Genomic DNA, 26116 nt, shown 5'->3' with positions numbered 1-26116 from the left:
GTGAATGGTGTTGGAGTCTGTTCAATAGCCCATTAAACGAGCCAGCTCTTACTTCATTTCCTACAAACACAAGGCAGTAAAAGCATTCTTTTAGTTAGAGGCTGCACAGCTGTGTAATTAAATTCCTCTTAAAAATATGTTTAGGAATGTTTCTTAATTAAAGACTTTCAACAGTGCTTTTAATACAGCTAGTTGGTGGTGGATAGGTAAAGAGATCAAAAGTCTGCTTTATTACTGCCCACCAAGATTCAGATAGGATTTTAGCTACTGTATTGGAACACATTTTATCCTGTCATGTACTGCAAGAAGAAATAAAACATGCACTGCAGGTTTTTTTTTTACCTTCTATAATTTGAAATTAATTGTATGCTTTTTTGCTGCAATGATGAGGTTGATTTTTAGCACTGAGAAGCAGTTTGCAGATCAAGGATGACACTGGCTTCACCTCATTCCATTTGTTCAAACCCGTAGTACCTCAAGTATGCTGCAATACGATTGGACAGGACAAACAATTGCTCTTTACGCTACTACTGTGACAAACTTACAAAAATGAATGGTAAAATTGATTTATTAACTGTCTCGCCAAATCCCTTTGCAATTACAGCACAATTAATGATTTTACGATTAAGCCGAAAACCTACAAAGACCACGTTAATTGAAAGGAAATTCGTGAAGATGAAAAAATTGAAATCATTTGATAACATTTAATTTAAACGTATCCTTGTCTTTTCACATGCTGTATCACAAGAACAATTGATTCAGCTAACATTTGGAACAGTCAAAAGTTAAAAACTGAAAACTCTAGAGAAAAGTTAACACTGGCAGACCTGAGTGAAGTGGATTAATGTCACTGTACAGGGTCTGGTTCATCAAAACTTGTAAATTGGTTAACTGTGATCCGGATTTTGTAATCGAGATTACTTTAATCTGGACTGTTTTGATCCGGAAAAAGTCACTGCTAGATTACATTTATCCAGATTACAAATAATTCCAATAATAATAATTCCAATTATGAAAAAATATATAAAATTACAAAATCCAGATCACTGTTACTAGGATTACAAATTTTGAAAAACAGCCACTGGATGTTGAAAAATGTAGGCTATAAGCAACAATTTGCATATTCATTGTTAAAAAAGCACAATTTTTAGGATTATTTTTTAAAATGTCTTCTTTATTCAAAGGTTGTTTATTATGGAACTACAGCTTTATTAGAGCTCTACATCTATACAGTAAACATTTTATGAACCTTTTTTTAAGCCTTTAAACTGTTTAAACAGATACACATATCCAATGAAAAAGCCAACTTGATTGTTATGAATTAGGTCATCTTTATATTGTGATGCTTTCAATCCATGTGGATACCGTTTGTTTAAGAAGACCCACACAGACTCATTCTATGCATGCAACTGATTAAGCTGTTCAAGACAGGTGCAAAGATGTATTGAAAGTCTGTCTGATCTGTGCACCCCAGCTCCGCATTGAGGAATACCAGATAATCATTGCTTGATCCCCAGCCCTTTCAAAACACAAACACCCAGGATTAGCATGTAATGGAAACACAACGAGAGGAAAAAAAATCATTTCATCGAGGCAGTTTCCAGTGCAATCATAAAATGTGTCTGTCAACGGCAATCATTTTTTTTCAAATGCATGGCATCTGTGGGATGCATTAAGGCTTGGAAAAAACGTACTGTAATAAAAAGGTATTAGTAAAAGAAAAAAGCATTTCTGTTCTTTCTCTTGAGCCTGGTAGTTTATTGTAATGTCAATTACTAAATGGCACGCCATTTCACAAATACATAACAAAACCTGCATAATGATAGCTGGCAGTAGTTCTGTTGCTCTATTTGTCACACTTTTTCCTCATTATTAGGGTCAGTAGAGCTTAAAATCAGGGTAAAATATACGCGGTTTGATTTGTACAGCTGTCACATGAATAATCCATGAATGCAATGCATAACACCATTAAAAATATATAAGATATGTACTACATGGCTGTCTTAACTAGTTACAGTATAAAAATGACTTTTCTTTCAATTCTCTCTGATCACAATTATAAGATCTTTTAGACAGCTCACTGGCCACGGACTGCCAACTTCAACCATAAACCCTTCTGTATAAAGATCTTGTCTGCAAACAAGTTCTGCTTGAAATTAAAGACAAAACAATGTCCTCAGCAGAGCCTTGTTGAATTTCCATGCATTTCTGTGCCTGCATGCCTTGGCAAAAGAGAAATGCATACAGTAGCTAGTCTGTCGCTGTGCTTGCACTGCAGCAACACCAGGGAAAATGTATTTGCTTTATAGCATGTAGGTCTGTATCTGTACATTCACTGTTTTTATTACCCATTTTAATGCCCTTCATAATTAATATATAAATAATTTCAGGCCTGAGAAAGGAAGAGGGAGGGATCTTACTCAAGAGGAAATACTTAGTTTAATTAATGAATCACTGGCAATTCATATCTACAGCATTAGGAACTTCTACTGTGGGGGGGGGGGTTACTACAGACAAAAATAAAAAAATACAAACATTGGTTAATCTTTGCACCACATAGCTTCTCAAAGAGGCCATTTAGACTGCAGTAGGCAGTCTGGTTACGATGCTCTGAGAGACTTAACTGTTTTTGCCATTCAATCTGTGGTTCAAGTCACTGTTTAAATATATGAAAAGATTCAGCATAAAATATTCAGTCTTTATGGACCATTTATCACTGTAGTTTTGGTCCTCCAACAGCATAATTGAAGGCAATTTTACTGTCTGCTTTTTACAAGTGGGCATATATGACCTGCTGCTTTGGAAATATCTGCATAACTTGCAGGGTGATGGTCTATTCGTGTTTAGTGTTTTTTAAATGGCCATCGATTTATTCCGACTTGTCTCACAATAAAATCATATCTGCAGTATTCACACATTAGGCGTGATTTTCTGAAATCTTAATTAAATAATGTATACTTTTTTGTATATTCTTCTTTGAACTTCTCGCTGATTAGTCATATCTTTTTAATTGGTTTTGCTGCCATTTCCATCCAGTTTTGTTGAAATGTCTCAACACAAACTATAAGTTAACACCTGCCGTAGTTTTAAGAGTTTTGTTCATAGCACCTGGCATATCTAAAAGTATAGGAAAGATGTGCCTATAACCTGGAAGACCCCACTGCAAGCATGCATTTATAAAGTTATTTTAATGACTTAAATCTTTAAGTTATATCGTCGCAAGGTGATCCGGTTGGTCTAGTTTTTCACACGTAATTGGCAGGAGAACCAAAGGACTTTATATTTTCAGACCTGCAGCAAAGCTCACAATACCACCTTTGAAACTGTATGTAAACAGCAAGCTTAGAAAGAAGGGAAAAGACATCAGTAGCACCCTTAAATGATGTACTGTCCTGCATACAAATGAAGAAAACAAACAGCGCTTGAAGGTGAAAGACAAAGACTTGGAACCTCAACAGATCTGATGTGTTCACATGTTTTTGTAATGCTGGGGGGATTCTACCATGTGCACCCCGCTACAGACGATATTAAAATCAGCTGGAGCTCACATAATATTAAGGAACTAAAAAGAATAATGCCAGCACTGAGGCAATGGTGGAACTGTTTTCTCTCATTTCTTAGTACAATACTGCCCTCTGATGAGAAGTGCTGTATGCACTAAAGAACCTCCAAGTAGAAAATCAAAAGGTGACAAGCAGTCACGCTGACATTTTTCTTTTTATTTGACCAGTTTATTGAATCATTGTCTACAGTGTATTCTACTACACTATCTAGTCAAAATGTTTAAAAATAGCTGAGTAAAGTCATTTGTGAACTCAGCTATGCCACTCAACAAATATTACAGTATTTAAAAATCCACAAAGCAATCCCAGACACCTTTGTCTGAAACGTGTTGGTAAATCATTACAATCATCGCTGTTTAATATCTCTCACTGTCACCGTTGATGGATTGTCCCCTTTTTTCCAACTAGAGCGACATACATATTTTAAAAAATGTTGTGTGTTTTCTTTTGAGAGGAGGTATTATGGATGTGCTTTTGGCACATTTTGACGAATGTTTAAATGCTAAGCAGGGGTCATCGTTTAAACCACATCTACACACACAAACAGCCCTGGTTAGTAATTTCTAAGCAAATAAAACCCTAAATAAGTAAATCATGTATTAACATCGCAAAGACAACTACAAAAGAAGGAAAAAACCACACACACACCAAAGTATGTATTGAAATGAGGGCTGTCACTCGATTCAAATTATTGATCATTTATGGGCATTAGTTGATTAACCGGTAGATTAAAATCAGTAGATTCATCCATGCACATTTCTAAAAGTTAATCTTAACAGCTGTCCTGCATGTAATACTGAAAAAAAAAAAAAAAAAAAAATAAGCCCAATGGTAATTTGTCTTTTTACAAGCATTTGTATTATTATTTTTATCTTGGTAAATGTCTCTTTGTATTAGTGCTGCACTCTTGAGATGTACCTGTGCTGGTCACAAATGTCACAATGCAAACCAGCAAAATACTACTACTCCCCCTCCAGTAGATCCACTAAAAGATAAAATCTGTAAGAGAAACATTTATTCCTTACCTCCTAAGAGAATCTTCATCCGAATTCTCTTCAGGCATTTCTTGGTTTAAGGCCTCTTGTGATACATTCCCGGTTCGGCTCGAAGCGGATTGCCCGTAAACTCGTTCCCACTGTCCAATTTCCTGGTTGTACACCAGCCCTACTGTCTGCTCTGCTTGTGGATTGGAAGAGCCTTGCCTGGGGAAGCTGCTCTCATTGCTGGGAGCTCCACTACTCAGATCTGGGCCCCCAGTGCTGCTTCTCCTCTCAGGAGTCTGCGGCTGGCTCGCCCCTTGCCCTAAACCTTCAAAGGGCGGGTTTGGAGGTTGCCAAGAAGTGCTTTCCTCATTGGCCGAAGACGCAGCTTGGCCAGTCCTCTCCCACCGTTGGGTGTCGTGGTTAAAGGTCAGTAAGTTATGGCAAGCCCGGCACCTGTTTAGATGTCCCTGGGACATGTTGGAGTTGTTTTCGCTGCTGTGGGGAGGCTGGTAATGGGAGGGCCCTGGTCTGTCAGGGTCAATGTTATTGTTGAGCAGCTCCTGTGTTTCCTGAGCATGGCTGGCCTCCCCCTGGCTCATTCCCTGGTCAATGTCCTGCATGCGGTCGTACTCCATGAAGTAGCGGCTCAGGTTGCACTGGAGGACATTACGAATGGAAGGCTGGCTGCTCTGGGTCCCCCCTCCTCCTGTCCCTGCCGAGCCACTGTTGCTTGGCCCAGGGAACCCTCTCCCTTCTGTGGCTGAGGTGTAAACGGGAGCTTGGGAACTCCCTTCCTGCTGCCTAAGCACAGAGAGCAAGCTGACAGAAGAGGCGCTAGTCCTCGGCGGGGGCATGCCGCCCCCGCTGCCATTGCCACTTCCACTGCCCCCTGCACCACCCCCAGATTCTGTCCGGATGTTCAACATGCTCCCAGTCCAGTCGGTGCCAGCCAATCGCCCTGAAGGGTCTCTGCTCAATTGCTGGTGACCCATGGGTTGGTTAGACGCCAGCCCTAAGAGTCCCCTGCGTCCAGGCCCGGAGGAGAGGTTCCGAAGGGAGTTGCTGGCCATGCTGCCATGCACAGTGATGAAGGCGGAGGGTCGCTCAATCACCCGCTGTTCGTGCTGACCTGCGGGCCGCTCAGGAGGGAGACGAGGCTCCGTCCGAGCCGAGGAGAAGGAGGAGGCTGCAGAGAGGTCGGAGGAAGCCGGGACAGCGCTGTCCTCACTCTGTAGTGGGGACGAAGAGGACGGACGGACCACGGAGCAGCGGCTGCAGAAGCAGACCATTCCCAAGTGCTGGACGCATCCCTGGTAGGCAGGCCGGTCCCTGATGGAAGTGTAACGGCTGCCCTCTCCGGAGGGCAGGCTTGGGGGTACGCCGCTGTCCTCGCTCTGGCTCTGCTCCCCAGCCTGCGTCCCCGAGGTCCGCGATGACAACATGTGGAGGAAGTTGTGAAGAAGAGGGGTCCGACGCACAGGCTGAGACTGCAGGAACGAGCGCTGCCTTAAGTGGGGCATCTCAACACTGTCCATAGGGATCTCCGAGTCATCATCATTCTGACAACAATAAGTCTCATGTCAATAGGAATCAAACATTTTCATAATACCCCATTTTAATAGAATGCTTAACTACCTGGTGTTTTGCTAGGTTCACAACACAGTTCAAGTACACTTTATAGATTTTCTTTCATGTAGTACAACTATACTAACAATACTGCGATGAATTTAAGAATAGCGAATAACCGGGGATGATTACCTGTTGGTTTGAAGGATTCACAATCGCTGTCAGAAGATTGTGGCCCAAAGGATCAAACCTCACCAACCTGAAACAGCAATAAAATAAAATATAAAAACAATTTCCTCGTAATAAAAAAAAATTAAAATAAAGATGAGCCGGACACAGACCTAGGTTATGGTTAATAAAGTGGTCTGGGTCATCTGAACACTTAAACTGCAAACATTTAGCTTTCTAGCTACTGCATGTCGTCTAGGTGAAATTGTTTGCGGTCTGCAATAACATTGTCACTAGGCTTTACTAGATATACACTGTATACTGTTTAGTAGATGCTGCATAGTAAGTCAGGCTGAAATGTATATTGCTATCAAAGATATAGTACCTAATGTACTCTTGAGCTTAGTTAAGCTTATTTACAGCAGGCGACTTCAACCAACAAACCCCACAATTCAGCAAATCAACATGATTAAACATATTTAAAAATAGATTTAAAAACAGGATTTCTTATAAATTGGACAACTTAATTTTTTTTTTCTATGAACAAAAAACAAACTTGTAGAAATGTAAACACTGAACAGGAAGCCGCAGGGCTACCGATGTTCCACTCTTGGAAACAGCAAGTTTCATTTTTCAAAAATGGATAATCCAAAAAATCAGTAGCCCTATGATTGCAATTTGTCAACAGCATTACAGTCCAGTTCAGATCAAAGATATCGGTCCCTTATTTCTTTTTATGAGCAAAGTCCGAGCAGCTGTGGCAGTGCCAGATACTTACACATTTGGCAAAATGGCATCACATGCAAACCCAATATATCATAAAGAAATTTTAAACTCTTCCCAATTTCATGAATACATTTTGTAAAATAAGCATTCCAAAACACAGCAAAATTTATTGTAAAGACTAAATGCCCTATAATGGTGTCCATTATAAATGTTACATTTTATCAAAATCAATGTCACATGTGTGAAGCTGTTTCCTAGTCCCTTTTTACTGGAGGTCTGCACTGAAACAGCCCCTTAACAGGGGTCCCACTCTACATGCCTGTCTGTTAGCCCCCTGTAGTAGTTCCTGACCTGACTCGCTCCATTTCACTGGCGGTTTTCACCACCGCAAAAGGTTCTCGTCGGCTCCAGTCCCAAAAATGAATCTCGTTATTTGTGGCAATGAGCAGGAGCTGTGCTGTGGGATGAAAGGCCAGGGATGCTATTGCCACATTGCTCTCTGTGAACCAGCTCTCGCTACCACCCTGGGACAAGGGAACAGGGGAGAGAAAAAACAGCAGCAGCATTAATAAAACCAACTGATAAAACCGTCTAGGATCTGTCCTTCCTCTTTCGCTTTCCAGACAGAAATGAATGTTAAGTTTAATAGCAAATACTGTACAGCTCTTTAGCAAAAATTAAACTTCTAGAATGACTCGGCAGCTGTTAGCGATCGAGGCTAAAGAAAAAAGATACACCACAAATCAGAACAACAGTTTTTAAACTGAAACAATATGAAGTAACAACAAGTCTTTGCTGCTACTGCCTAAAAAACAGCATAAAAATGTAACTTATGATTGCTTTTTAATAAAAATTAGCAAGCAACTTACAGACCCAACGGGAAAGCTTGTGCTATATAAAATAAAAGAGGATACTCACATGTAAATCCCAAATGCGGACTTCTCCATCCAGACACCCGGATGCCACAAGCCCCGATATGATGGGGTGAAAGGTCACACACCAGGGAGTGCGACGGTGACCCACCAGGGAGTGAATGCATTTCCCTGTCCTCACCTCAGTGATGTAGATATTATGATTCACATGGGTGGAAGCCATTAACGTCCTAAAGACATAAGTCATGGTTCAGTAAATTCAAATTCACACCTACAACTCCTACTGAGGCCCATGGTGTATATTTTAATAGTTATGCTTACCTGTCCGGGCTGAAAGCCAAGAGGAAGGTTGAGCGAGGGCTGTCTGGCAATTCCACTTTCTGTTAAAACAAAATAGAAAACTCAAATCAATCAGCATATGCACTCAGACAAGATTAAACATTAAAAAGCATGACCCATGACTAGGTACAGAGCCTTTTTTTTAATGAATAACATTTCACTTGTCCAGCACCCCAATTGGCACACAGCAATGGGCTAATATTTGAGTTTCCTGTGCAACTTCCAGGGGTCACTTTTTCCAGCTTAGGGGGAGGCGGATGAATAATAATGAAATTCTAAGGAGAAATTGAGACACAACAGCCAGCATACAACATGCTGAACAGAAACACACAAACCTGATTCCATCACGCATTGCTAGTGGTTAGGTTAGTTTTGTATTTTATGCTTGTTAGCAAAATAGTAATACAATGTATATGCGACAGTGGGAACATAATTGCAGCTTGTAGAATTAGGAATTTATTTTACTGTGCATTACAATTGAAAAACAGGAATTGACCCCGACCCTGGTAGCTTCAAAATAGATATCCTCAGCACTAAACCTACCTGCATACCTGCTGAACAGTGCAACTCGTACTTTAGAACTACTCTATTTCACTCTTACTCCTCCCCCTTCTCTTGCAGAGATGCCAACTTATGAAAGCAGAAAATAGTAGTGGAAATACAGTAGCAAAATATTTATTTATGTATGTATTTATTTATTTCTAACAGCCAGGGGCTGCTAGCCCTAGAAATTAAAAGATTCTTAGGGTCTGACAAGCCAATTATCTCATTTTTGCATTTCAATCTATAAATTTTGGTAATTGTAAACACATGGCATGTAGAAATTAACAACCCCAATAGAAAATACTTCAACACTGATTTATTTATTTATTTAAATTTGGAATTCTCTTTATTCTGGATTTAAATATTAGTAATGAACAGTAAGTGATGTCAAACCTGGACTGAAATATTCAATCTCTAAACTTCATAAAAATAACTATCAAAATAACACCAAGAAAGATTTAACATAGTTTTTTATTTACATTTTTACCTCTCTGCAACTATCAAAACACAAAATGCAGTTTAGTATCCAATAATTAATTAATTCATTATTTAAAGAGAGTTAAACCTCAAAACCCATTTGCACAAACACAGTGATGGGGAGTGTCAGATTATGCTTTTGCTGGTGATTCCTCACACCTATGCGACTGATACAGTCATGACACCCACCACGTTTCACAGAGAAGTCTGCCCGGCAGTCTGCCTACAGTATGTATTCACGGCAGACGTGAGATTCAGATACTCCACTTCTTTTAATGAATGACCATTCTATGGTAAATTCCTCTCGATATTTCTGACAAGCCAACCTCGATGTTTTAGATGGAGGGGAGTGAAATTTTTTGATTGATTAGCGATTCCTATTTTAATAACTGATAAGTAAGGCTGTCACGGAAATTTGGACTAAAAATCACGGCGCAGTCACAGTAAATTTGTTCAAAATCACGGAAGAAGGGGGAAATGTTGTGTGAAGTCACAGGCATGAAAATTCAATGTTTATTTATTTATTTAATCCAACATACATTACCTACATAACATAAAATTAGACATTTCATTTCACTGATGATTTCGTAGTAAGCACAGTATTCACACTGTGCTACACAGTTGTCTTCAAACAGCAGAATGTCCTCAAACACTTATTTCTCAGCTATGTTGAGATACTTCGAATGATTTGAGGCAAAGACCCGACAGGGATTGAAAAATGCATCTGCAGGCTGACAAAATCGGGCAGTAGAGTTGCACCTGCATGTATGTTTAAATCAATTGACAGCGCTGAAAAAATTGAAAGTGTGAACGACTGCATTGCAAAGTAAGGCAACGAGCTAGTTCAACATCATTAGCTAAACTGTGAAAAAAGCATTTTTTTGGTAAGGTAGAATTTCAAGTTGTGTTGGTTAAGTTCAATGTTCTATACTAAAATCACAGAACCACTAAAAACCAAGCAAAGCGACATTTGCGCAGCGGTTTCTGAAGGACCCCTAAACTGGTTACTAAGCAACCTGGCTCAGAGCTTTTAGTATGTCAGTTAAAATGGCACAATACACTGACAGTGAAATACAGTTTTATTTAAGAACCATTCATTCGTTAAAAAAGTTTAACAGGAAACAGATGGTATTGAAATGATATTTCATAAACGTCCATGAGTCTCCATCATTTACTTATTTAATAAATAATTGTAGTATTATACCCCTTCCTTGTAGCGCTGTAGCAGAACCTCCAAATTAGCAGCTGTCTGAGCCAAATCGTGGCAGTTGGCATCTCTGCTCTTACCTGACTTTCCCATTTCATCCAACGGGTTTTATCCTCCACAAGTTGCTGCAGCAGGCGCTGAGAGCCAAAGCCTTGGGCACCTCGCTCTCGCCCCGACAGGATCTGCACCGAGTTCTTCTGATGGATGACCTTCATAGCCAACCGAGGAGCCCCACGCCAGCCTCTGGACCTGGGCTACGGATCAGGTAGTCTGGCCAGCTAAAAACAGGCCATACAGAATCCCACAGGACAGGGCTCATATGACGCTAGAGAGAAATGAAATATGAAAGAGATCAATAGGTCCTCATAGGTGTATGTCATATATATATAGCCATTATATATATATATATATATATATATATATATATATATATATATATATATATATATATATATACACACACATATGTATGTGTGACGTCGACCGAGAAACGAGAAAACATCAGGCTCTTTGAGCTAAATTTTATGTATTTTTATATATATATATATCTCCTGTCAATGTTTATCACTGACTCATTGCTGCTATTAAAATAAGCAGGAAAACCTAACAATAATATTACAGTTGAGAAAAAAAATGTCCAGCACTGTGGTGAGAATCATGCTCGTTGTCTATCACCCGATTGTAATTTAAATAGCTCCCCTTTTAATGTAAATGCAGAATTAATCCTCCCAATTGTTTCTTTGCTAATTCTGCCTTGTTACTTGCTAAATTTAACAAGAGGTGTATTTCCGGACTGTAAAGTCTTTAGTGACTACATCCTTTACACAGAAAAGCAATCAATTTATTTTAAGGAACGTACAGCTAGAAATGTATAGCTAGAAAAATAGCTTTGAGCTTGTTTCTGCATCGTCAGATAACATAATTAACTTACTTAATTCATGAAAGCTGCATCTGAGCACAGTGCCTCAGATCTAAGTTTTTCACCATAGAAGAATGCAGTGATTTACCATTGCTGCCGTCTTATTTGCTCTCTTGTTCGACGTGTTAATGACTAGCAATAATATGAACTTTTAATAGTATTGACTCACACGATCAACAGAATGACAGCAAAACCTATTGATAATCAGACTTGAGACGTCAGGTCCTTCTAATAACTAACATACCTGACTGCTGCTAAAAGCAGTAAGGAAATGAAGTAATGTTAGTTTTGCATAGATAACTATTATGCAATATCGGATAAACTCACCCTGACACCACAGACTGGAATGTAAAAGAATCTTTGGTATAAAAGGGACCCTGTTTCAAAATACCATATGAATGGAACCTTTCTAGAGGACAATTTTAAAATAAATACCTTAAAAAAACAGCATCATCAGAGATATTTCCCTTCATACACAGTCAAATGAAGCCAATTAGTTGAGGGCTTGAATGGTCAAAGTCCCTTGGTGCTCTTTACTGCAGCACATCTACATCTATCTAGAATACAGAGGCTTCAGTGAGTTATAGGAAAACAAGTCCATCTCCGATTCCTTCGGTCTTGTAATTTATGGATATCACAGAAACCCTGGATGAAATTATTTTCCTGTAACTCACTAAAGCCTTTCTCTCTCCGATTTTATTTTGACCACTGTTTTGCAAAACAGCGATGCATTGAAAAAATGATATAGGTGTTTGACCATCAGTGGAGATACAATAATCTGACTCATCAATTCAACTCTCCAGTCTGCAAACAACCCTTTAAAACCTCTGGTTGTGCTAAAAGTTGTGTCAGGCAATGACTGGGCAACCATCTATAGTACAGTCCCATGGCTGCCATATGACCTAAAGGGTGACACACAAAACTTCATAGACGAAGTTGATCATAATTATGTTATGCTTATGACGTTACCACAAGAACATGGAGCCCAAAGACCCGGCAGTGCATTGCAGCATTATCAATAACAACCTCATATAAAAATGCATCTAATCCCTGTATTACTTCCCGTGAAATCTTGTAGAAGTGCAGTACAAAATCCCCCAAAAAGTACTTCCATTTTAATTCAGTAACAGTTATTATAGTTTATATCGATCTCCATAAATGTGTTGCCAGTAACCAACTAAACAGATGATGACACTTAATATTGAAACATTCACATTACTACAAGGCTATAAAAAAAAAGCCTGCACTACAGCTAAGGCAGAAAAGAAAAACTATTTCAACGCCCCCAATATAAATAGCTCTTGAGTTAATCTGGTCTCAAATTACCAACATCACAAAGGCCAAAATGTGTTGCCAGAAGTAATAAGGTGGATGCTTTTTTGATCAATTCGTTTTAATAGGAATTGGAACTAAACCAAACACGGTCTTTAAAAATAATAAATTAAAAAAAAAAATGTTAAAGAAACAAACGATTAAACGCGGTCTCGTGGAAATATTTAGCTAAATAGGACAAACTGAAATTGAATACGAAAGGTTTACAAATAAAATACAGCAGGTTTTAAATAATAATGTGTACATTCCTTTTTCAACTGGTCTCGAACACAAACATTAGATTTATTAACAAAAACACATACCAATAAACCTGCGACTTACATAAATGGTAATAACAGGCTTCTCTAAACTTCCTATAACGCAATAGTTGGCGATCAGTTGATTCTTTATTTAAAAAAAAAAAAAAAAAAAAAAACACAACGTCAACACAAAAATAAAGCTAAAAATACAAATACTTCCCATCAACCGAATATTAAACAAAAAAATACATTAAATTCATAATAGTCAACAATACACTGTCGTGCCCGGTATGTACAAAACACATTATTTACCAGGAATGCATTTTAAAAACATTAAACCAAATACATCAACACACCCAAAGGCCTCGGCCTACCTTTTTTTCTGTAATTTCTGAAAGTCGCGGGATACCTGGAAATCCTAGATAAAAATAATTCGCTCAAAAGGGGTTACAGTTATGTATATCAATTACATTAATATCGTCTCCCTTGACGATTTTTAAAACGATTTTCTTAAAAAAAAAACATTAAGGTTACAGCTTGTGAGAACACAGTACTGAATACATTCAAATAGGCAGACAGTAAAAACCGAGCGCCGAGTGGCTTGGGTTGCGTTGCTTAATCGAGAGCAGAAAACAGGGATGGGAAAGCGAGGTCCGCCTCGAATGCTTGGGTTCTGAACACCGGTCTATATTGATCAGTGGTTATGATGAGTTCAGAACACCGGTCTATATTGATCAGTGGTTATGATGAGTTCAGAACACCGGTCTATATTGATCAGTGGTTATGAAGAGTTCAGAACACCGGTCTATATTGATCAGTGGTTATGATGAGTTCAGAACACCGGTCTATATTGATCAGTGGTTATGATGAGTTCAGAACACCGGTCTATATTGATCAGTGGTTATGAAGAGTTCAGAACACCGGTCTATATTGATCAGTGGTTATGATGAGTTCAGAACACCGGTCTATATTGATCAGTGGTTATGATGAGTTCAGAACACCGGTCTATATTGATCAGTGGTTATGATGAGTTCAGAACACCGGTCTATATTGATCAGTGGTTATGAAGAGTTCAGAACACCGGTCTATATTGATCAGTGGTTATGATGAGTTCAGAACACCGGTCTATATTGATCAGTGGTTATGAAGAGTTCAGAACACCGGTCTATATTGATCAGTGGTTATGATGAGTTCAGAACACCGGTCTATATTGATCAGTGGTTATGATGAGTTCAGAACACCGGTCTATATTGATCAGTGGTTATGATGAGTTCAGAACACTGGTCTATATTGATCAGTGGTTATGATGAGTTCAGAACACTGGTCTATATTGATCAGTGGTTATGAAGAGTTCAGAACACTGGTCTATATTGATCAGTGGTTATGAAGAGTTCAGAACACTGGTCTATATTGATCAGTGGTTATGAAGAGTTCTATATTGATCAGTGGTTATGAGTTCACTGGTCTATTGATCAGTGGTTATGAAGAGTTCAGAACACTGGTCTATATTGATCAGTGGTTATGAAGAGTTCAGAACACTGGTCTATATTGATCAGTGGTTATGAAGAGTTCAGAACACTGGTCTATATTGATCAGTGGTTATGAAGAGTTTGTTCTGTTGTTCATTATATAAACAAAAGCTTCCAACTGTATATATATTATATATATAATATCATATAATATATATATATAGTCAATATATAATTATATACAATGTCATATGAACAGCTTATACAATATATAATATTATACCTTTTAAGTATCTGTTTAAAATACATATATGTCGTTTATGCAGCCAAAGAATCGTTGGCAGTAGTGTTACATTTTGAAAAACAGCTGTGGACACCAACGGGAAACGGGCCCTTCTGATTTTTTCAGAGTAAGAGTTAGCCCACATCACATAGTTATGTTTTGGCAAAATTATAAATTATTTAATTCCTTATTGCCGATATAGCAATTATATTATCATAGTCATATATATGTATTGTATCATAGTTAAAGTTAAGATATATATATATATATATATATATATATATATATATATATATATATATATATATATATATATATATATATACACACACACACACACACACACACACACACACACAATGTGACACAATTACTGATATGAAAACATCTTTACAACACAATTTAAGAATAATTTCAAATTCTTGATGTATTTGTATATAGAAAAAATGTATGCAAAAAGCTATTGCCACGACAACAAATGCAGCACAATCTGTGTATTCGTTTGACGTTCTTCCGGTAGTTTTTTAAATCGACCCTCCCACGCCACGGCAATCACAGGTTTATGTCTTCCGGATTGCTGTTTGATAATGGCGCCTGGAATACCATATCAGTTTTTCTGTTCTAGGCCGTTTTTTCTGGTTTTAATTGTAACATTAGCTATTTTAAGTACAGCGGCCGGGGAAAAGCAGTTGAAGTTTGTCACGTTGGTAAGTCGCTGTTAGCATTTTAGATGGTGATTGCACCGTTTTTGTAGGTGAATAGTGGAAGGGTGGACAGTAGATGACAATCTCAGGATTGCATTATACATTGATTAGGGTATGCACTGTATAGTGGAGAAACCCAAATGCTTTTAATATAATTTCCTATGTTTTGTTTCAGCATTAAGGAGAAGTAATATATGCATTTTACTTAGCTAAATAGGGTCACTGCTTCAATTTGCATACTTTCTCAATGAGCTGGTTAAATAGCCTAATAATACTGTGATGATTGAAAACAGCTGTTTACTTGATTAATGGTAATACCCCTTTAAGCGGAGTATGAAATCCCCACGCGTACATGGTTAAATAACATGGGACTTATGTATTTATTGTACATACAAACTGATATGTATTGCTAAACCTGTTTAAATTGCTGTATAACTTATATGCATGAGAAAATGTCGTTTATATATAAAATTACACAAGCTTGGGTACCTAGGGTAATACATTTTTGGGTATCAGTAATAATAGATTAATTAATCATACTGATGGCATTACAATCCATTAATAATGTGTTAATGGCAAACAGCAAAATAACAGATTTCCATAAATGCACACTGGACAGTGTATTCATGAAACATTGGCATGATGTATAGAACTTAAATGTAATGAATGGCAAAGCTCCAGTAGTTATTTATTTCACAGCTGGATAGTGTAGAGAAGCAGTGTCATAAACACTTTCTATCATGTGCTGACCTTTTAAAACGAACGTTTCGGTGTCAGCTCAGTGTTGCCTTCAATCGGAACAGTAAATAATCATATTATATATATATTAATATATATATATATATATATAATATATATATATATATATAATATATATATATATATATTATATGTGTGTGAGGGAAGCTACAACTGTATATCCTGCCATAAATATCTAAACACACTTAGACTTTGATATTATAAATATCTAAACACACTCAGACGTTGACATTTATAAATATCTAAACGCTTTCTGGTTTTGATATTGTAAAGCGTAGCTGCTACAAGGTGTTCTGCATAGTGTGCCCAATGATTAAACTAGAAAAGTTATATGACATATGCATATTATGACTTTGTTGGTTTCTTTTACAGTAGTTTCATCTCTGTATCCTTAGAATTGAACTATTCCTCTTTTCCTTTTGAGGCAAAGATCTGGCTGAGTTGGTGTTCCCATAAGTGATTTCACATTCTTTAACAGGGATTACTGTACAGTAGAGCCTACTTTTAACCCATCCTGTACTGTAGTGTCAGTAAACGAAAAAGTGTATGTTTCCAATCTCGATTGGTAATGAAGTATAAATCTGGAAAGACTGCATGGAAATATTGTAACAGGGAGGACAGCACTGTAATTAACCATTCAAAGCAGTATTTAAATACAGTGCTCCATCATGTGACACTGCCTGTCAGTCTGCTGGATATGATAGTGTACTGAGTTGAACAATGGCATTTTGCCATATAATACATGCAGAACCATATAATGCAGCTTTTAACATGCGTATCACCTGCTTAATAGGAACTGTACTTTGTTTAAACAAATAAACATACAAAGAGCTGTATTCTTATCTGGAAGAACCTGTCTGTGAAACAATACAATAGCATTTTCTATGTTAAGAATATTTGTCTAACAAAACTGTTCAGTGGTCTAACAAATGTAGCTTGAGCAGTTTTGCAATGCAAACATTGAAACCTTTGGGATGGGAGTGGTAAGAATATCTGTACAGTACAGCATGCCTATATTGGTGGTGATGATATCCAGTGATTGCCCAGGGCGTTTCTTGGCAGGCATTGCTGTTTTTTATGCAACGCATTTTGCAAGAGTCGCAGGAATCCAAATGGAAAGTTATACAGTATTTTGTGCAGTATTGAGTTGACATGCACAACAATACAGAAATCACCCATTCATGATAATCCCAACCCTTGTAGATATAAACTGCTATTTATTGCAAGAATTGCCCTTTATGGGTTTTGTTAAGGTTGTAGAATGGATTCCACCTTATAAAGTACATTCAACCAGAAAATACTTCATAGCAACAGGAAGCCACAGTGATTACCAGACAGTACGTTTCCCTCTGCATAAATTAACTAAATTAAACCTGGTACTGTTTAAAATTTCTTAAGGGAAAGACATTCCAAAACTGGCTTTGAACTGGTCCTACTTTGTAAAGTGATAATTAATCTCCTTTAATACTGATTACTGTGAATCGCACATCGGTTGCCTTGAGCAGACATGCAGCACTTCTGAGCTGCAAATGTGAGGGAAATGACACAAAGCAATGAATTACTGCTTTAGCTGGTCTAATTTCAGTCAATGTAGTGTCATGTTGAAGCCCTTGAGAGAAATGCTGGGATTGTTGCCCTTCTGTGCTGCAGCCTCTTTTTTAGATTTAACACGACTGTTTGATTTCTAAATTTGTTTACTAGTGGTGGGATAAAGAATCAGAGGGAGTCACAGTATTGTACTTTTATCTAAAGCTAATTGCACTCTATGTGAATGGACTTAAATAACCTGTAAACTGTTATTGGGTAATAAAACTATCCATCATCCTTATAAACTGTGTGAGCCTTATCACATGCAACATCCCTACAGAAACCGCATGATAGTCATTTTTTTCTTGACGTGATTGCATTAAGACTGCATAAATTCTGATGTTATCAGTTGGATCAGTTTGACATGTGATTGTGTCTTCGTCTGGTCATGTTGCTTACTCGTTCCTGTTGAGCCACTGGTATTGCTTCCTCTCAGAAACCTTAACTGTGATCTCCTACACTTTCCCACAGTGATTAATGGAGTCTATGATGCTGTACATTACTAGCCTTGAGGTACAGCACTGTTCCATGGTGTTCAGTTTTGAATGTGCTGGTTTGCGCTGTTGCATTTCTGCTTTCAAAAAATGGAAAAGTATTATTAAAGATAAAGAAATGTATCTGATGAGTAAGAACGGAACTTGAAATCTGTTGACCTGAACATTGAATGAGCAAAAGAAAGTAGGAGTAAGCCTGTTCGTTCCTCAAAGCTGGCCTAGCTGGGGTCTGGTCTGGATTGCTTAGTCATTGCCGAACATGCTGCAGTACATGTGCACTGCAGTGTAAGGGCCAGTTTGTTCTGACCCCTGACCCAGATTGTGGTTAGCTGTAGTGATCTGTCTGTTTTTGTTTCAGCTTTATCGTCATGGTGACAGGTCCCCTGTCAGAACTTTTCCCACTGATCCCCACCAGGAGAGTGCTTGGCCTCAGGGCTTTGGGCAGCTCACCAAAGTAAGTCCTGGCACAATCCCTGATGATAAAACAATATACACTGTAGACACCATGGTTACTGTAGGTCTTGTTTAATGTGACTTTTTTGTATATCATCCCTTTTATATGGCACAACCGTCTTCTTTGTTCTCTCTAGCTTGTCTCCTAATTATTTAAATTGTTTTAATTATTTATTATATACTGTGCATGATTGTGTTTAGGCATTGGCATAAACCAGGGTTGGCAAAAGTGTGACTTTTTGCATTTGGTCTTTGTTCCAGCCAGGTTTAATTGAACCAATCCAACCTTCATCCAGACCCTTAAGTAGTTAATTATATCATTTTACCTGTTAAACCTGAAGTGGAATGGCCCCCCATGACTGTGATTGGACACCCCTGGTGTAAACAGTATCACAAGCTACTTGATGAAAGGACTGACAGGATGTTGTAGTTAAGGTCCTGTGTTTCTCTTGTATTGTTCAGGTGGGGATGAGGCAGCATTTCGAGTTGGGACAGACTCTGAAAAGACGATACAGAGGGTTTCTTAATGAAAACTACAGTCGGAGAGAGGTAACTCCTGCACTGTTGACCTAGGCTGGAAATACCTGCTAATCAAGTGCTGACGAACCTGAGGACAATAGTAGTTGTGTTCTCCTGTCCCACCCAGATCTCAGTTCGCAGCACAGATTATGACAGGACGTTGATGAGCGCTGAGGCCAACCTGGCAGGACTGTACCCTCCCAATGGCAGTGAGGTCTTCAACCCAAACATCACCTGGCAACCCATTCCAGTCCACACTGTCCCAGACACTGAAGACATGGTAAAGACCCTGGATATTTTCTCTACACCTGTGCCCCTGTGTTCGTAGATTCCTGAAATAACACACAAGGCCCCATATTGAAGCAGTAGCACATTTTCAGAGAGAAATAAAACAGATGTGAATGTATATTGTTTACGAGATGGGTGTACTGTTTAACCAAATGTCTCTTTCAGTTGCTGAGGTTCCCATTGCCAAACTGTCCTCGTTATGATCTCCTGATGAACGAGACTAAGAAAACGGAGGCATTTGTGAACATGACGAAGAACAATATTGTAGGTGGCTGGATGCTGAAAATCAGATTGAAGTTTTTATTGAGTTGAAAATTGTTCAGATTGACACAGGGCAGTTTTTATATTTTCTCTTTTTTTACCTGTTGCAATACTGTGGTAAATACTTGTGCATTGTTGCATTATAAAATAAGCATGTTTGTTTCTAGTATAGGAAGACCATATTTACCCTGTTTTATAGCTTTCACGTTTTACATTTTAATTGTTTTTTGTTCAGAAATTTTTGGAAATGGTGGGCAATGAAACTGGGTTGAAGGATGTATCTGTAGAGTCAATCTGGAGCGTCTACGATACTCTGTTTTGTGAGGTGAGTCTGCTGTTTCTTTTTGATCTTCTTTTCTATTTGCGAATGTCTGTGGCATTCACTGAGAATACTATACCCAGCAATGGCATCTAAAACTGTGTATGCCAGTACAGTTTTGGTTGTGGTTTTATTAGTAAATTATTTGCATATAAATGATCAGTGTTACCTGTCATTTATATGCAAATAATTTACCTGAAGCTACCTAAAGACGATCTGTTGTTATGCTGATGTGTTTATAATGTGGATCTGCATCGGCCACGTCAAACCCACCCATCTACAGATTAAAAGGCGACAATTTGTTTTTAACTGAAAGCACTTTGGAGATTATACACACACAGCACAACCTAATTGTGTGATTTAAAAAAGTTTAACCAGCTTTCAATTGAAATGTGTCGGTTCAGGATAGACCTTAACCCTTTGCGGTCCTATGTCGGACCAGGTCCGTCATTAAAATGTGTTGGTTCAGTGAGACCTTAAAGGAAAATTATTCAAAACCGTCCCGTTCCTAATACACACATACTGTATTTTCCAGCAATGTCATAACATGACACTGCCTCCTTGGGCAACACTGGAGGTGATGCAGAAATTAAAGAAGCTGAAGGACTTCAGCTTTGAGTTCATGTTCGGGATCTACAAGAGAGAGCAGAAGGCCCGTCTCCAAGGAGGTGAGAGCAGAGGGATTAGCACAGGACTGTGCTTCATGGGGGGTTACTTTAATGAAAAGCAGCTGGTGGATGTTGCATAGGAAGGCTCAAAGCTTCATGTGGTCAATCAGGCATAGTTTTTTTGGTTTATATATATATACATACATACACAATACACTCGTACATGAAACGATTAAGCTACTTCATGTCTTCAATAGGTGTTCTTCTCGGGCATATTGTAAAAAATATCTCACAAGCTTCCAATATCTCCTCCACTCATCCCCTGAAGCTGATGATCTACTCGGCGGTGAGTCTGTTTTTAAAGGCACTTCTTATTTTACAAGAACCTTTGACTATCAATGGTTACCCTGGAAGTGACTGCCCAGGGAGTGGATAGAGTAGCAAGCTGTAAAAGAGGGAAGGGCTTGTTTGATTGACTCCTGCTTTTTGTTCCCGAGCACAGGCTTGTTTGAATGACTCCTGCTCTTTGTTCCCTAGCACGACACTACTATTGTGGCTTTGCAGCTAGCACTTGACGTTTACAATGGCAAACAGGCCCCCTATGCTGCGTGCCATATCTTTGAGCTGTATCAAGAAGATCATGGGTAAGTGTACAAGCAGTTCCAGACGTGATCAATGCATGTTTGCTATGTAAGGGTAAAGGTTGGTTCATATTTCAGTCTTGCAACACGATCCACTGCATTGGAGAAACTCTGGAGACCAGTCTTCTCTGCGTCTCGGGTATGTTGCACAATTTGAAGCATGCAGCAGCCATCTGTGCACAGTACCAAGAGACTCCGCCTGGAAATCTGGCTACATGTTGTTCTATTGTCCAATTTTTGTATTATGTTTTTTTTTTCTCCTTTCAAAAGCGTACTTTAAATAAATGCAGGTTTAAACACTTTGATTATATCATTAATGAAATGCCTGTTTTGAAGAGCCAAAGTTATGGTACAGTTCTTGCATTGAAATACAATCAATGCTGAGATATAATATGCTAATGTATTCATAGTTAATCTGTTATATTGGCTCTGGAAACATGCAGAGCCTCCATGTCACAGTAGGTTATTTCTTAGGACAGCTCTTTTATGAGATTTCTATGAATTCATTTGGTATTCGCCTCTGACTTTACTGCACTGCAAACTCTCATTGTAAAACAGTTTGGGCCTTTTATTGCTCATTTGCTCATATTTCCTACAGCTATGTAGGAGCAATTAGTTGCAATTGTACTAAAACATTAACAAAGTCCTGGAAGGAAAATATAATTGGTAAGTTGATTACAGTGATTTTATTAAAAAAAAAAAAAAAAAAAAAAAAAAAAAAAAAACAGTTTGAATTGAAACAAACAAAACAAGTCGACTGAACTCTCTTGGCACTTCTGTGTTTTCAGAGCTTCTAGAATCCCCTAGTCACTTGTTTGTGAGTTTAACTCTTTCAATACTGAAGACCTGTATGCAGGCCTAGGACCTAGGAAAGATAATTCCACCCAAAACGTTTGTATTATTGGGGAGAGAACTACTTGAAACACACAGGCAGGTGATTTCTGTAGTCTTTCTGTAAAGTTACTTAGTACTGAAGGAATTACAGAGCAAGTTAAGTACAAGACACACTGGAGTTAAAGTGCCATTTGTTTGTTTCTGTTTTCAGGGCCTTCACAGTAGGGATGTTCTATCGGAACGAGACCGGGAAAGATCCATACCCTGTGAAACTGCCAAACTGTACCCAGGACTGTCCACTTGAGGATTTTATTAGGATCACGAAGTCCGTCATTCCAGAAGACTGGGCAAAGGAATGTCAGATCGGCAGAACGCTCCAGGACACAGGTACTACAAAGTAGCACAATGTTGTTGGCTTGATTTTTAACAGGTCGTGATTACTTCTACTTTATAAAACTTGCTGTGTATGCGGGTATAGATTACTCACTTACCTAGTATTGATATTTCCCGCTAAACAGAAAAAGTTAATTTTTACAAGTTTTAAAAAAAAAAAAAAATCCCCAAATCACTGAATGTAACATTTAGGAACAAACACTGTTATTTTAGAAGAGAACACTGGAACCAATAACCCAATGAAGTTTCCTTTTTGTGTAAAAAGTTTTCTTTCTGTAGACTGAAATCAAAGGATTTGACAGTTTTCTTGCTCTCTTTCAACAGAAGTGATTGTGGGTCTGGTGGTTTGTGGCTGCTTGCTGTTCTTGCTGATTCTGCTTCTGTTGACTGTTCTGTGCCGGCAGAAATCTCAGGCAAACGGGTATCGGCACGTCTCAAACGAGGGTGAAGACCCATCCTGACAATCACTCTCACTTCTCGGAAAACAAGAACTCTCAGACAGCGAGGATGGCTTTTAATTCCCCCAGGACATAATGAAAGGGAGCTGAGACAAGTTACTGAGCAATCACAAAGTTTAAAAGAAACAAAAACAAAAAAAAAATTGTATTTTTTCAGTTACACTTTCTTGGTTCCACATTGAGCATTGATGTCTGACTCAGGGTAGTAAGGGGTGCTTGATATGTAGTCGCAGGACAAACACATGAACCTAATTCTTTGGGAGCTGCTAATGTTCTCGATCCTTGAATTTGTGTGTTTAAAAAAAAAAAAAAAAAAAAAAGTAATTTTTAATGCAGTGAATGTCTAGACTTTTTTGAGAACACATTCTGTGCTCAATTTAACATGCTGTATTGTGTTTTTTTTTTTTTTCCCCCTAAGACTGCACCTCTTACCTTCTGTTGCTTCTTCCTTCCACTCCATTTACAATATGGTTCATTCCAGTCTAAGACTTTGAGAGTAGCTACTGTTGAGAAAAACACTGACCTTGACAGGAGCTTGTTTCCCAGTGAGTTTGTTTGTGGTTAGTGCCCAAATCGATTTATGAATGATAACGTTGGTTTCAACATGGGCCCATACATGGAACTGAATGAAGAATCAGATATTAGTGCACTCATACACAAAATGATGCTTGTCGGAAGCTAACCCATTATTTAATTGGAAGGGAAGTGCACTGTACTTGAAAGATGCATTTCTGTTGCTATAGTAACACTCATGTTTAATAGAAATTTAATTCCTTAGAAACTTAATTTACAGGAATGTGATGTAATTTATTGAATGTATTGGCATTCTGGATTTACAGGTGGGGCATTTTTTGATATGCAAGGATTAATAACTTCAACAGTGGGTTTTGTTTTTTTTAGCTAATAAAGCAGAAATGTATGGTAAGGAAACATTGAATTGTATTTGCTGACTAACACATTGAATTGGCCATGCCAAGTAAAGTAGAAACCAGAACATCTAGACTGACAGATTTCAGTTTGCTCTTGGTAGTTCAGTGCCATACACACACAAATGGGTTGCACAAAAAAAAGTTTTGCCACATTTTGCAAGGGGAAACAGAGTTTAATTATTATTATATTTTATTTTATTTTATTTTGACAGGTATATGGTTTGGGTTTTTGATTTAACTTCATGCTTGTTAATTGTAATTTAAAGAATTTAAATAAATGCATTTGCAACGAATGATATCTCCTGTTTTAAAAAGTCAGTTATCAATTAGCGGCAAACGGCACAACTCCGAGAATCGATTTAAAAAAAAAAAAAAAAGAAAAAAGAATATGCAGATGGCTGCAAAAGGCACTTGATAAAAAGTTGTACACTTTGCTTCATCCCTGCTGTTTTGCTCACCCCATGTATGAAGCAGGTCTTGTTTAACTGTGCTGGGGTGCATTGGGTGCCACTCCAGGCTTGTCACTCTGCGGTCGAAGGGGCTGGCTGTCGGGAAGAGCTTGTAGGAAGCCAGGGCATGCACAAGCAGCTGCTGGAGACACTGTGGAGAGGACAACGGAGTGACTTTATAATCCAGAACAGCGTAGGGCCAAGGCTGGGTGACCAGACGCCATTCACAGTCCAGAATTTAAACCAACCACGCCGAATGCCCACTCAAAAGCTCAATTTGTTCCAAGCCAGTTATTCTGGATCTAGTCCAGCATTCTCATATCTGTTTTACCAACCATGTGTGTATATCTGACTATGTGGCAAGACCATGGGAAAACAGAAATGTTTACATTTCATAACAGATGCTACCAAGTTATAATGTAACAAAAAATGCATCTGCGAAGCAAAGACCAAATGAAAGTGTTTTACCTGTCGCAAGGTGTAGGAATGCTTTGACCCAGTGCATTCCTGTTAATGTAATGAATAATGCTTCTCTGTTTGGCTGTTTGGGAGGACTCTGCATCCTGGAGTGGTTTGGTAGCTAGGTCTTGTAACTGAAAGAAATAAACATGATCTGTTGAGGACATTCCTACCTACTGTATGTAAAGGCAATACAAGCAATCATCAATCAGTGCCATCAATAAATAAGTGCTCTAAGGTATGGTACATAGCTACAGATATAAAGTTATAGACCTACAGACGTAATTATTTGAAATGATGACTTTAATTGCACTACTGGTGTACAGAGTAGATTTGCTTTTCAAGACAACTGTCCAAAAACAAACAAAAAAGCACACTAGCAGCTGTCTTAAACGAACTGATGAGTGATTTCAAAGTAAAACATGGACTACCTGCTTTCCCGGGTGCCCTTGTCGTTTTATTCACCTTCAGTTTTTCGGAGCTCGGTTCCTCTGGGCACTGCCCCTCCTTTTTTCTCCTTCCTGGAGCGGTCATCTCTTTCTTGCACATTATTATTATTATTACTATTATTATTATATGGGCAAATATCGATTCAGCAGCCTACTGTAAACATAACATTACAACCACTCTCTAAACAATGTACATACAAAGCCACGCTGGCCTCAGTCCTCTTCTTACGGGTGTGTAATTGTTCTTACAGCTCAATAACAATTTGAATGGAGCGATGATCGCCTGTTTCACTGCCTGACACACGACAACCTTCATAACATTACAGAAAGGCGCCGCGTAGGTTTGTCCAGCAGATGGCAGTGCAGCATTGCTGATTCAAAATATGTTTTATTTTATTTTACTGTTTTTTATTTTACCCACGGGCACATGGACGAATCGACAGCATCAAATGTCCATTTAATTTCTATTGCTGTCCTGGGATTCTGCTCACCTTTGTCATTAGAAAGAGACCAGAAGACTGCCGATGAATTATGGTCTAGGTTAATATAGCAAATTGAAATGTAAAAACAATTCTACAGAAGTATTGCACTTAGACCCTTTTAAGTGATAGGCAGCCTGCAGTACTAAAAACCTATCAAAACAAAGTAAATTACAATGGTTGAATACGAACTTAACATATAACTCGACATATGCACATACTAAATGTAAATACAGTGGGGTTGATTTGTGTGCGTAAATGAAACCCATTCCAGCCCCGAACGGGTTAACCCCGGTAATTGGATCAATGGCGAGAGCTGAGCAAGTGGATTCAGTTACAACAAAAAA

General features: G+C 38.4%; 2 protein-coding genes and 1 long non-coding RNA gene across 9 annotated transcripts in view; 1 reads left to right on the top strand and 2 right to left on the bottom strand.

Annotated features, from left to right (window-relative positions):
- The window catches only part of LOC121330411 (activating molecule in BECN1-regulated autophagy protein 1-like), a 76267-nt gene extending 62738 nt beyond the window's left edge, over window positions 1–13529 (bottom strand). For all 6 annotated transcript variants that reach the window (XM_041276912.1, XM_041276913.1, XM_041276917.1 and 3 more), the window contains exons 1-7: window positions 13309–13529; window positions 10525–10769; window positions 8200–8258; window positions 7925–8108; window positions 7358–7530; window positions 6305–6371; window positions 4589–6105 (exon numbers count right to left, since the gene is read on the bottom strand). In XM_041276912.1, coding sequence (XP_041132846.1) covers window positions 4589–6105; window positions 6305–6371; window positions 7358–7530; window positions 7925–8108; window positions 8200–8258; window positions 10525–10659 — 2135 coding nt within the window. In that variant the 5' untranslated portion in view covers window positions 10660–10769; window positions 13309–13529. The remainder of the gene's footprint in view (window positions 1–4588; window positions 6106–6304; window positions 6372–7357; window positions 7531–7924; window positions 8109–8199; window positions 8259–10524; window positions 10770–13308) is intronic.
- A 1712-nt stretch (window positions 13530–15241) lies between these two features.
- On the top strand, window positions 15242–24226 carry LOC121330237 (lysosomal acid phosphatase-like). Of its 2 annotated transcripts, none has more exons than XM_041276590.1 (11): window positions 15242–15393; window positions 18589–18684; window positions 19146–19232; window positions 19330–19482; window positions 19656–19754; window positions 19987–20076; window positions 20606–20738; window positions 20936–21024; window positions 21216–21322; window positions 22365–22540; window positions 22951–24226. In XM_041276590.1, exons 1-11 carry the CDS (start codon window positions 15274–15276, stop codon window positions 22992–22994), a joined length of 1194 nt encoding a protein of 397 aa, XP_041132524.1. In that variant the 5' UTR covers window positions 15242–15273; the 3' UTR covers window positions 22995–24226. The 2 variants fall into 2 exon arrangements, with proteins under 2 accessions (XP_041132524.1, XP_041132523.1); XM_041276589.1 differs by having other exon boundaries at window positions 15244–15393; window positions 22871–24226.
- On the bottom strand, window positions 24008–25661 carry LOC121330238. Its single transcript, XR_005951846.1, has 3 exons — window positions 25273–25661; window positions 24851–24975; window positions 24008–24533 (listed from the first exon to the last, which is right to left on the bottom strand). It is a non-coding gene; the product is annotated as an uncharacterized LOC121330238 (long non-coding RNA).
- Between the last annotated feature and the right edge of the window lie 455 nt (window positions 25662–26116).

This window comes from Polyodon spathula, chromosome 17 (genome assembly GCF_017654505.1).
Source record: "Polyodon spathula isolate WHYD16114869_AA chromosome 17, ASM1765450v1, whole genome shotgun sequence".
NCBI classification, from domain to species: domain Eukaryota; kingdom Metazoa; phylum Chordata; class Actinopteri; order Acipenseriformes; family Polyodontidae; genus Polyodon; species Polyodon spathula.
Note: the sequence above shows the minus strand (reverse complement) of the source record. Positions and strands in the feature narration are given on the sequence as shown.

Coding starts and splice junctions, on each gene's coding strand:
- LOC121330237 (XM_041276589.1), top strand. CDS start 15,274: ATGGCGCCTGGAATACCATATCAGTTTTTCTGTTCTAGGCCGTTTTTT. Junction 19,233..19,329: donor AAAACTACAGTCGGAGAGAG/GTAACTCCTGCA, acceptor TGTCCCACCCAG/ATCTCAGTTCGCAGCACAGA. Junction 19,483..19,655: donor TCCCAGACACTGAAGACATG/GTAAAGACCCTG, acceptor TGTCTCTTTCAG/TTGCTGAGGTTCCCATTGCC.